Raw genomic sequence first — 13,447 nt, forward strand, 5'->3', positions numbered from 1 at the left:
AGGATAAAATTAATGTAAACATACGATATTTGATATTTAAATCCTGTATTCTTTATCGCAGATACTTTTTTTTCTACCGACTATGAACTTCTCTCATTGTCAACATCTCCCTACTAAAGTATATTTGATGTTTTAGGAATATATTGTAATCCGTCATTCCTGCACATCATCTGCTGAGACATTACTTAATTTCAAAAATGTTAAACATGATTGAGTATACTTGAGTATACTTATTGGCAATTTCAATTTGGGCAAGGGAGGCACGGTGGCTCAGTGATAGAACGCTTACCTCTGGTGCATTGGGTTCCTGGTTCAATCCCTACCAAGTAACTTTGTGGTGGAAAACATCGTGCTCATGGGTTTTCTCGGGGTTCTCTCGTTTCCTTCCACTTTCTCATTCCACCAATTCTTTCATCATCATTCATTTGCTTTAATCATTGTCTCTCTTAGCCTAACAGGCATAATCGTGGGACGTTAAACTCAGAAGACTTAATCTCATTTTCAATTCAGGCACGAAAAAGTGCTAAGTCATTGAATCACATTAAGGAAATTCTGTTGTGACAGTAGTTATTGGCATAATACTATGCAAAAACCTTCACCTGGTTCTTAAACGTAAACTATTTGTCTGTTCGACTTCCAAAAACAAATAAATAAAATTATTAAATTCGACTAACAATAAACGAGATCTTATTCTAGTATGAAGACAAAGTATTAAACACAATTACCAGATTAACTTAGTATATAAGAAATTGTATAGTGTCTCAAAAAAAAAGACTTGTTTGAAAACGCGGTACATTCGAATGAAACTTTCTTTTCATCATCCATAAATATGTCTTCTAAGAAAGTAATCTATGATAGTAATTACAAATTCCCATGATAACAAAATAACGGTTTCGATTGATGAATGTACTAGGGTGGAGTGAAAAGAGGCCAAAAAGTTTTTTATTACTTCGATTTTGGCTAGGGGACAAAAGTTGCATCGTATCATAGTACTTTTCCATGGAAACTTTCAAGTCCCTAAAGTAATTTTTAGCCGGGGCGCAATGGACCTTAAGTTTGATAGATTATGCAAATAACTAAAAAGAGGCTAATTTTTAAAAAATCTAAATTCGAATTTTGATAGGGAGCAAAAGTTGCAATCATATCGTAGTGCTTTACCATGGAAAATTTCAATTCTATAAAATATTTTTAGCCGCTGCTCAATGGGCCTTAAGTTTCGTAGATTTTGTAAACAAATACATGTTTGTTGTGTATTTGTGTAATTATTAGACTGCTCTTCGATTGAAGTAGACTAATTTCAGGGCGCTAAGATTCGTTGTCGCGACAGGTGTATTTTCTGAAGAGCGAAGTTTCTTGCAATATTCTATGTTACAGGCTACATCATCCAGAATTCACCACTAAGAGGTGGCACGCCTGGAGATCAATCCCACCCACCCGCCAACATTAGATTGAATGTTTCATAAGTTTCGTTCACGTCTTCCTGCAAAATACTGCGACTTTGTCTCAAAAGTAGGCATCTATTTTTTCGTGTCAATTTTGGAACGAATACAGAAATCGCTCTCTCGTGCCCCACATACTGAAAGAAGTTTCACTAATTATTTTCACTAATCTTTCCACTACTTGCGTATGATATTTGAACTCAGGGACAACACATGTATTTTCTGAAGAGAGAATTTCTTGCAATTTTTCATCTGTCTCATGAGCCAGTATTGGCGGTTCTGTTATGTTACACTCATTCCAGTTTATCATTTCTGTGTAATTATTAGCTTCGAAGTTTAATACTGGCAACTCGAAGGAACGAATTTCAGAAGGTTTACACTGCTTTCTAGATTGAGATATTTTATCAGCAGCAAGGATTCGTGTAGTTGATCTGTCCTCGCCAATCACGGCAAAGAGAATGTTTTAAGGATTCGCATAAAATGCATTTCTGGAAATTACTTTATTGACTGGAGTCATGTATGGTTCTTGCAAACATCGCGAAAGTTTTATGGTCAAGAAGATATGTTTAACTCCGTATTTGACAAGAGGTTTCAGTTTAATGTTGAACCACACTGGTGAATATACTTTTACCACGAACTTTGATAGAGTTTTGAGCTCCTCTGAAGGACTTGGCATTAATATATATAGACGCAAAAGTCTGTAAACCATTGTTAACCAGCGAACATGCCCAAGTTTAACAGGTTTCTTAATGTGCTACTCTTTTATCACACTCTTCTCTTATGACAGATTGGAGTATTTCACACAAGTACCTCTGATCATAACTGAGATCACGCTCATTTAGGAGTGTAGGAGGTTCTGAAGAAATCTTTTCGGAGCCGTACACTGAATTTGTTTCAGAATTCACAAATGATCTATCAACAGAGCCAGAGAAAGTATAAGGGCCAATACTTACACCATCGATTTCTTTTAGTAAATGACGAAGTGGTAGTTCAATGAAATGCAATAAGCATATGCACCACTACAAGGGCCTCCCTAAATGGCTTTCGAACACTCTAATCACTCCTCCTTTTGACTCAACATTAATATTAGTGTCATCGCAGCCGATAGCTACCACATCTGATAGGTCCACATTATTTTCTTGTAATTCGCGGCAGATGAAACTAGAGACCCATTTCTACACGGATACAATAATATTCTTCCATCTTCATATCTCTGACTTCCGGACATCATGAGCGTTTGGTCTTTCTTCTAATCAAAATAGATGGCACGAGGTTTCACTTTATTAACAGTCTCTTTAGTTCTTACACTTATACCATTTTTCGCAATCTCTCTTTGAATTTTAATTCTGTCAATTATGTCTTGCGACTGCTCTGGACTCACGTATTTAAAATCCTCCAAAGCCGCAGTAATTGCTGCAATTTTTCTTCTAGTCACGCCGGTTTTCTCCTTCACTTTTGCTAATGTTGGAACGAATTTTCTTATTTGCGTACATTCGATCTGTGATTGCTCTCTTGTCAAGAAGATACTTCCAACTAAAATATTATTTCCTCCAGCTTCAGCGTGTTCTTTATAGCCTTCCTATCTTGTTTCCGAAGATGACAAGTAGTCTGAAGATTCGATAATATAACTAGTAGAGTATAATACTCTTTGGTTGAAAGCTTCACCGGAAGATCGCTTTTTGGCTTTCCTTCCTTCTCTTTTCTTGAATTTCTTTATCCAAGTAATATCAATAATACCGAATATCATTTTTTAGTCACCGCTCAGCAACACAAATAGGCTAGTTATCGCCCGGGGCAAGAACTCGCCCTAGCACCTCCCGACCAACCAAACCAAAAGGCTCCCCAATTATACCTGATATTGGCATCGGACAGTAGTTCTCCTATTCCATTCTTTCTTCGAGTGGTAAAGCTTGATTTCAAAATTATAGTACATATTTTAATTTTTAGTACACGATAAAACACTAAACTACTTTATAACTGATTGACAAATAATCTGAGAATAGCATGCTTGACACATTCTTACAGTCTTAACGAAATAACTGCAAATCGCAATGTTTATGGAATTATATGGGGATGTGCATATGTGTAGAATAAATCAACAGTCTTTTGCTTTAGAATAGAATATTTAATTATGACAAACAATCAAGCTGTTGTCTCGAGTATACTCGGACAGTTTACAAAACTCATGCATTTATGCATACATGCATCCATTTAAGTTTTACGTCCCACGCATATGCCGGCTAGACTAAAGGAGACTGTGAAGATGAGAAATGAATAAGATGATGGAATGAAGAAAGTGGGAGGAAACGGGAGAACCCTGAGAAAACCCACGAGTACGGTGTTCGTCCACCACAAAGTAAACACGACGCAAGCTGGGATCGAACCAGGGACCCCAAGCACCGGAGGTGTACGCTCTACCGCTGAGCCACCACGCCCCCTTTTACAAATCTATTAAATCGATGTAAGTTAAATGAAAGCACAAAAAGCAGGAACTAAAATTTAACCTTGCGGACTTTTTTTTTGGATGCAAAGGTTTTTACAATGGCCTCAAAACACAGCTTTGAAGCTAACTTATGATCTATGGATATGATTCTAAAGTTGGTGAGTCGTTGTTGTCCTCTTAAGTTTATGAGGTAATTTTTTTATGATCTTTAGTTTGCTAAAACTCCTTTACTTGCCTTATAGTGAAAATAATTATTTGTCCAGTTTTGCGCCCCGCCCAATTCGGCGCCCGGGGGCACAAGCCCCGTTTCCCTCCCTAGTTACGTCACTGCCATCACCAACCAAACAATTGTACTATTAGCAATACTGCTAAAAGTTCATTGTAGGATATCAGAAGACTTATTAAATAGCAAAAAGCTTTTTTATGACAAACTCGCAAAATGCTTACAGTTGATCACTTTTCTCCTTAGTATTTCCAAGTTTCAGGACTAAAAATAATTTTAGAGAATTAAAAATTCATGTTGTTATCTATTGACAAAGTATCCATCTTTTGCCCTCTATTCACAATACAAATTACAGTCTACTTTCAGCGAAGATTTGCTAAATAGTTACATAGTAAACGGAAATTGATGTACAAAATCTCAAATTTAAAGGCCCTCGGCTAAAAATTATTTTAGAGTATTAAAATTTTCTATGGTAAAGTACTACTACGATATGATGCAACTTTTGCCCCCTATCCGAATTCGAATTTCGAAAAAAAAATCGCTCCACCCTAGTATGTACTAAACAAACTGTCATACTTACAATTAATGGAATCACTAACGAATTGTAATCTATGTTTGTTTGTTTCTAGAATGAAGTAATTGCCATCAACTAATTTGATGATCAACTGGAAACCCTTTAAATGCTCAAGTAATAACATCGCGTGATTGGATTCAAGTACTGTGTCTGAACAATGTATCAGTGGGAACCAATATTATTTATTGATCGCTGCTGAACCTCTTGTGAATGAATGGTTCAGTGGATGACAATGGCCATCATGCAGTCTTGTTGTTGTTGGAGATCTGTGAGAAAAGGAAGTTATGCTAGCGGATGTTATACCTTGGTAAGTACATGTATCCTTTATTTCATCATTTCTATTTCACAAACATTCCAACTTACATTTTGCCTCAGATGCAGTGCCCCCAGCGGTATATTTTCCAAAGGAGGAGGGTCAAAAGATTACTACCAAGCGTGCTCTCGAATTACTCCAAGCGTACACGCTACACATAAGTGTACATTTGACATTTAATGTACGTACATTACCTATAACTATTAACTACAGTAAATATATTATAGTGCTTTAATATTTAACATAATTTTATAAAATAACAAGTAGTGTTGTTATGTGTACACCACGCGCAGGTGTTTGGTTTGTATGGTATAATATATTGTATATTAATGCCGAAACCGGAAGTGGAAGTAGATTTATACAATTTTCTGTTTAAGTGAAGAGTTAAAGACGGAGATGAAATGTATTCTTGAGACGCTTAATTAATTACAGGAAACCGGTTCTCACTGTCTACTATTGCGTTTGCTCTATAGTAATAATCAATTACAGGAAACCGGTTCTCGCTGTCTACTATCACTTTTGCTCTATAGTAATAACCAATTACAGGAAACCAGTTCTCACTGTCTACTATCGCGTTTGCTCTATAGTAATAATCAATTACAGGAAACCGGTTCTCGCTCTATACTAGTGGCTTTCCTCTATAGTAGTAATTACAAGAAACTGCTCCTCCCAATCTACCACCGGTTTTGCTGTATAGTAACGATCAATTACAGGAAACTGCTCCTTCCAACCGGTGCTCTATTGTAATCAACATTAAACCCGGATATGGTTGATTACTATCACTTCCAATTTTAATGGCACTTCCACCAACGAAGTTAATTCCTAACGTTTGACCCTCTGCACCCTGATGAAAACTACTGATAAATAAAAGAATTAAGGTAGGTGTAGGTAAATACGCCATGTTAAGGGTGTTGGATTTATTATGGCCTTAATTTTCGTGAACGCAAAGAACAAGACGTGTGCGTTGCAGAGTAGCCTTTCCCGTGTGTAAGGAAAAAAAATGTGCCAATAGTGCAACTCATTTCTATTTTGTACCCAAGATAAAAGAAAAAAAAGTGTTACAAAGTGACGCATTTACCAACACGTGCAGGTAATTATGCAAAGTCTAGGATACTACTAGAAACCTGTAATAAATATTGCAACTGCTTATATTGTTTGTATTGTACATACTCAAATATCACTACACAATACCGCTGAAGCAAAAAATAGAATAACCAAAGTGCAAGATGAAGATAAAAAGATGCAATATAAAAACGATAATCTCCAAGGTTCAAATGAAGTTCCAAACTGAAAAGTTTTAGTCCATAAGAAGGTAATCAAACAGTGTCACTGTACTGTGACTTAAAAAACTGCATCGATATTACATGGAACATGTTGGACAAATGAAAATATATTTATCTTCTGTAGTCAGTCCTGCACAAGCCCTAGCGTATTTCGCTGAACCACGCTTGGTATTGATTTAGTAGCCATGGAATCACAAATACTGATATTACACTTACAAAACAGTGATCCTAGACGGACACGAAATAAGGCATACATCGCTGTAGACAATCAGCAATGTTCTGAGTTAGCACGGTACAAATAACGGATTAATACCTCTATTGAAATTATAACGTCCTTCCACGGAACCTTCCCGAAGCAAACAACACTGCACGGCGTGGCACGACGTCTCCCGGGATATTCGTCAAATCGGACTCGTCCAAGACCGTGGCACATATTGGACACGCATTTTAGCGGATTTCGTCGGAAACGTCCAAGAACTGAACATTTGGTGTATTTAGCTGCACTGGCGTATACCTGCAGTTATCTTAGTTCTTAGGATTTTGTGTCTCAGACGGGCAGACAGAAGGACAGGCAAAATTTTTAATATAGTGTGTAAGTGCAAATCCAATATATTGTTACATTTCGAAGAACTGTACACCTTTCAAAATCCAGGAATGGACAATTGTCTATCCTGTATGCGACCATGGTGAGACGTATCAGATATGGTGAAACATCACTGCGTCTTTCTTTATACCGCTGAAAACGTTCTCAGCAATGACCAGGTGAGAGAGGCCTGATAAATGTTTAATGTTTCTGTGCTCAGCGTGAATACTGTGTCGAATATTATCCTTGATACTCCCTTAGCATTATAAACTTATTTCTGGAAATTCGTTCAGAATGTCTACCACTATATGAACACAATGGCTAGAATAATATCAAAACATGAAAAAAATTTAACTTCCTCAGTCCCGAGCTGATGTTTGATAAAATAAACTAGAATGGTTGTGTTGAGTCAATCGCTTATAGTCTTTCAAACACAAAACTGCTTTATTTTTTAGACATCGGATCCCTAGGGACCTATGACGTCATGTTCAGTCTGGTGAACATTTGAACATAGTATACAAATTTGTGTCATAAGTTAATTCTTCTTGTAATGGAATATCATGTTGAGGAATATACTTTTTCTTTTCACTAAGCATTTTTATTTAAGTACAGTAGTATTCTATGAACTACGCAGATTTTTTCAAATATTGTGATTAATATAAAGGTTTCTCATATATAAATCACAATGAATAAACATGTTCAAATTAAAAATTTGTATGGTGAGTAGTATATAAATATAGTGAGTAGTATAATGAGTTCTTCATATAAGATTTAATTACTTCTGTATTTTCATATTACAATTTTCTTTTATCTATTACGTATATTAACCAATAGCAATGTAACATGTTTTTCAGCATTTATTTTTCATGAAATTAAAGAAAAGGTAATTACGTTGTTCTTACACACAGAGGAGCAAGTAGTACATCACATTTTCTGCACTTAACTCTGCTTGATTTGGAACACCCTTGTTTCCTGCAATGTTGAAAGTTTTTTCATTCCGCAGCAAAGATGTTCGCACCACTAATCCTAAGATCAAGGGCAGGTAATGAAGTTGAGCATTGTCTCTTTTGTAATGGTTGTTCTAGTTGTGCTGCGTTATCACAGGTCCAATTTCGTTATGTTTCTTTCCTTTACCTCGAAATACCAAAATGCTTCTTCTCTTCCACGTTTGAGAATCAAGAGTTTGCTGGCGCTAAATCTATGAAGTGAAAGAAAACCTTTACTGAATATTTCTATGTTCTGGTGTCTATTCTGCACAAAGCAACAAATTTGTTGTTGAGGTCCACTCCACCCCTATTGATATTGTATTTGTTCACAGGATATGGCTGTTGTACTTGAATGTACTCCTTCTTTATCTTGCAATAGCGATAGGTATATGCAAGTGGTTCAGACCCATGACATGTTAAGCCAATGTAACGGACCGGTTATCCATCCCTTTTGTAACTGCAATAAATTCCTCATTCCTCACAAGTTCATCGAAGGAACATCACCCTGTTTTACTCAAACTTGCATCAATTTGCAGCTGGGAACAAATAGATAGTTTTGAACTTATACACGTTTCAGCACCTAATATACCGTTGTCACGTAAGTAATCAAGAAGATTAATATTCTTGAAATATCTATCAAAATATATCTTAGTACCTTTGCTAAGCGGTTTAGCAAGTTCTTTACAACCGTTCCTCCTATACCCAAACCTTTTTCAACAGACTTTTAGCCATGCAGTTGCTCCTTAGTATATCAGGACTGTGATCATTCGAGGTATATTCGTCATCGCTGTCCCCAACTTCAATATCACTTTCATCAAGAAACGAGTATTTGCTGAGGATTTCGCTCCACATCTAGAAAAAATAAATTGAAAATAAATACTCTGACTGAAGCATAAAACAAAGATTTTCACTTTTTGTTTTTTGCATTTCAGTTTGACGTTGATCCAAAATGACATTACAATTAGTATTTATGAGGTTAGACTTAAAAATGATTGGACCCACCGAAAAATCTGACTTTAGGTACCTTAGAATCTATTAAAAATGAAGATTTTAAAAAATACATTTCAGAAAAACACACACTGTGTCCAAATGTTCAGCGGGCTTTACACGTTTTTTGTAGCTACATTACCATGCCTCATCCCTTCACCACCAAACTAAATATTATTAATTTCGAAAGTCTAGACAATCAAAAAAAAAAGTAGGCTACAAAACATTTTGAGAAGAAAAGAGAATAAAAACGGAAACTTACCTCTTGTCCTAGAAGTTGAGAGATTCACCGTGTTTTCACCTGAAGACATCTTCCTTTGTCACGTAAAACCAAGCAAACGAAAGAAAATCACTTCCTGCTTACATATATTGTAGACCGATGTTCAACCTACCACATTGCAGGAGGTGGCGGGTGAAACTCTGATCTGAACCTTTATATTTCGCATAGAAAAATGTCCAGCATTCTCGACAAAAGGAGCGACAAGGTTAAAAATTTATCACCCTTAAAATACCTCTAACGCAGACTAAACTAGAAACATATTTCAATTTAGCGCCTCAAATTTCTGTAAGAATCATAAGTTTTATTCTACAAAAATAGGGGAAAATATTGTTTTATTGTAAAACGGAGTTGTTAAAGATACAGTTTTTTATATTACTGTCTGGAACGTTTTAGTTCGTTCTGCTAAAGAAAGTTAGAATTAATGTAAATTAAGTAATTTGATTTTCTTATTTTCGAATTGACGATGGGAATAGGATTAATTAAATACATTTCCACAATATTTGTCTCGCTTAAATCGCCTTTCACAAAAGCAGAGAGATAAATCTGAGAGTGTACCTCTCAAAAAATTTCTTACTTCTGGACTAGGATATGGATATGTATATATATATTTCAAAACGTGTACCATGACAGAACATACTTTAAACGAATATCCAACTGACGTTGATAAATACACAGAAAAATGACCACTGGAATGAAAATCGATCGTCGTTATTTCGAATTCTAGCCGGATGCTCTACCACTGGGGGTTGTAGCTACTCGTTTCTGCTTTTAACAGGATTGAGTTGAACTTCCTCCCACTCTACTGGCTGGTTTTCTGTGTACTTTTAAACATAAATCAACAAACAGACGGTTATGTGCAATAAAAAGTTGTCATGATACCTCATGCTTGTAGCATGTTAGCATAGAATTATTAGGTGAATTTCAGATGCTTATCATGTAGTGATATGAGATACGTTCCAAGAAAGTATGATTACTTATCCTGCAAAGAATCAGTGTAAGGACACAGTTCCACAGAATTGGACAAAACTAATCATTCAAAGCTGCGAACTTGAATTGCAAGGTTAACACGCTTCCTGTATCTTACTTTAATGAGGTGGTGATTTTAGTTTAGCGTCCCGTTCAGCAGCGAGGCTATATGAGACGGGGACCTACTGATTAACGTGGAATCCGAACCACATGAGCTCCCGCCGGGGTTCGAACCCGGGTCTCCCACTCTTACTTTAATGAATTACAAGCTTCTATATTCTCATACTGTACCAGTATTATTATTATTATTGTGTTTTACTCGAAAACAAGATCCAGTTACCCATAAATACCATTATTATTTTATATTTAAAGATGGAAGGTACACAACTAATATTATCAAGTAACTCCTCATTCTGTTAGAGTTCTTACTTTCGTTGCAGGACGACTGGATTCAATCCATGTGGTTCTGGTCCAATGAAAGGCTATTCAATAACGTCACACATAATCCCAATATTGAAAAGGAATATAAAATGCCAACATAATGATGTTTCATTTGATCTTTAGAAATCATGCAGTTGCAATTTTTTCCTTAAAATAAGTAGCAGTGCCTCGTGTACACCACGTGAAAGAGTTTGGTTTCGCTGGCGTGATATTTTCTAAATTAATATAGAAACTGAAAGTTTGTAGTACATTTTGATCAATTCCGGCTTTAGTAGAGATATTAAAGTGGAGAATATATATATTACTAACGCTTAATTGATTGCAGAAAAGAGCTTTCTATTCCTTTTTTTTACACTATAGCGATCAACGTTAAAAGCAAAAATGGTTAATATCTGCAACTTCCAGTTCGAATATAGAATTAAGAAAGAGGGTAGTTTCTATCTTTAGAAAGCCAAATCTATTCCAATCAAATGCTTCTTGCCATCTCTTATAGTATTTGCTCCATGTAGATCACTATTGAAAGCGAAAGTTTTAATGGATTTCTATCTCTTCCGGTTTTAGTATAGAGTTAAGAACAGATATGATATGTATTTTTGGGACGCTTAATGGATTGCAGAAAACCTTTATAGAGGTATTACAATTTTCCTTTATAGAGGTCAACGTTAAAACTGGAATTATTATTTTTTTTATCACTTCCAGAGGATAGATGATCTCCATGAGCGAAGTCGATTCTTAACTTTTCTCTCTCTCCCTCTCTCTCTCTCTCTCTCTCTCTCTATATATATATATATATATATATATATATATATATATATATATATATATGGTTAGAATCTAAGCTTAGTTTCGCATTTCGTCCATGGTGCGTTGTCCGTTGTCGTTGTGCGATGTCCATGGTGCACTTTCATACGACACTGTTCAACAACACACTGCCTTGTGGATACCTTGGTACTCTAGCCTTTTTGCTGGACGAGTACTACTTCTGTAACGTTGATCTCGTCACCTTAGGCCATCCCTGTGTTGAGTTGCTGAGATGAGTTTTTCAGCAGACTCCAATCCAAGCATTGGCAACGAGGGTTGCACGTTTCTCATGGTTTAATAGTTCCATTGGTATTCTACATAATTGTAATTCGTGAGAAACTTCTATACATACATTCCGAACCAACTGTGCACAGCTGTGACCGAAATGAATAGTTAGCTGTCACACTGGCTAGTTACTAGAATTTCACTACTTCTAGCCAATACGTTACTGGCAAAGAAATAATAATGTTGTATTTTAACTTTGAATAACCACTGGAATAAATTATTAGGAAGCTGTTCAGGAAATCAAATAAAAAATATCGTTCGAGAGGTGCCCACTAAATCTCTCGGTAGTCGTTTGACCGGATATAAGCATTTGTAGACATTATCCAGTTTTGGCCAATCGAAGACAAACATTTATTGATATTTCAGCTGTGTCCTGTGCGATGTGTTGTAGTAACTTCTGACTACGATGTTGTTAGTACTAAAAGAGGGAATCATATCTAATTTTACCACATATCTGTTAGTTATCTTCTCCAGCAAAAAATACAATCCAATATATCCACAATTTATGTATTTATTTACATATTTATGCATCGTTTCGCCTAATCCTCGTTTCCCTAACCAATTATCTGACACTTCTATGACAAATAAGTGATAAGATTTGTGTCCGTCACTTTAGGCGAAATAAGGATCCTCGTTTGGCCTAAAATGGCGGACTATAAAGACTATAAAAAATCGCGGAGGTAAAACTGGAGGGAAATTTCGAGTTTGTTTCCAAATATCTGATATTGTCAAACGGTACTGCTAGTTGCTATGTTAAAGGAAGTATAGTTTGTATGAGTATAAATGGAAATATTATTCGGATTTTACATTTCTGTTTGTTTCGTTCTTATGTGGATGCAGAAGTTATTTTCTTGTAGATTTTGCTAATCTTTCAAAGGATTTCATTCGTTCTAACATCCTTAAACTGTTAATGCATTATAAGGGAAATTATTGTGATTCTATAAAATTTTAATTCATATTAAATTTGTAAGCATTTTGAGCTAGATCTGACAAAAAAAAATGCCTTTTGCTCATAATAATGAATAACTGTGATCGAAATGAGTGATTTGTAGCAAATCGTTATGCTGTCAAGTAGCTTTTTAGATAATTTCACAATCCAACTATTTCAATGTGTTACTAATAAAGAAAGAAGTAAAATATATCTGAATTCTGAATAACCATTAGTAAATAGTTATTGGAAAACTGTTAAGGATATAAAATTCTATAAAAGAAAACAAAAAATATAAATATTTTTACATATACCCTTCAAATATCGCGGACAGGCATTCAATGAATCACATATAAGGATTTGTTTACATTTTTCAGTTTTTGGCCCCACACGATTTTTATGAGGTACACTTGAGCGTAGTATTTCATTCAAACGTATTTAATATTTTTTAAATTATTTAGTCACACGATTTCTTAGTATCATGTTCCATTATAGATCTACTGTATAAGCTTCTTTTTTGCTGTTGTAGCAAGTAAATTTCCCATGATACTGAATTATTTTCCAGTATTTTCTCGAACCTAAGAAATTCCAATGTAGTAAATGACTTTTTAAAACACATGTTTCTGACCAGAACAAAATGAATTATTTAATAATTATACGATGTTTCATTCAGAATTCAGAGCATAGGAGAAAAGACGGAAGTGATAAAGGGGTTATTAAGAGAAGGAGGTATTAAGACATATAGAAAAGGAGGAGAAACGTTGTTGAGGTGTATAAGGAAGAAAAAGAAAAGGAGGGAAAGCAATATAGTGGAGGAAGAAGAAGGAGTTATCTATGAAGTGAAATGTAGTGAGTGTGAAATGAAATACATAGGGGAGACGGGAAAAAGGCTCATGGACAGATTGAAACAACATA

General features: G+C 35.4%; 1 protein-coding gene across 2 annotated transcripts in view; it reads left to right on the forward strand.

The window, feature by feature from the left end:
- Positions 1-13,447, forward strand: part of LOC145662381 (uncharacterized) — a 174,644-nt gene that overhangs the window by 19,451 nt on the left and 141,746 nt on the right. For both annotated transcript variants that reach the window (XM_081727900.1, XM_081727901.1), the window contains exon 2: positions 4,735-4,986. In XM_081727900.1, coding sequence (XP_081584026.1) covers positions 4,894-4,986 — 93 coding nt within the window. In that variant the 5' untranslated portion in view covers positions 4,735-4,893. The remainder of the gene's footprint in view (positions 1-4,734; positions 4,987-13,447) is intronic.

The sequence above is a fragment of the Thermobia domestica genome, chromosome 10 (genome assembly GCF_964235325.1).
Source record: "Thermobia domestica chromosome 10, izTheDome1.hap1.1, whole genome shotgun sequence".
Classification (NCBI taxonomy): Eukaryota; Metazoa; Arthropoda; class Insecta; order Zygentoma; family Lepismatidae; genus Thermobia; species Thermobia domestica.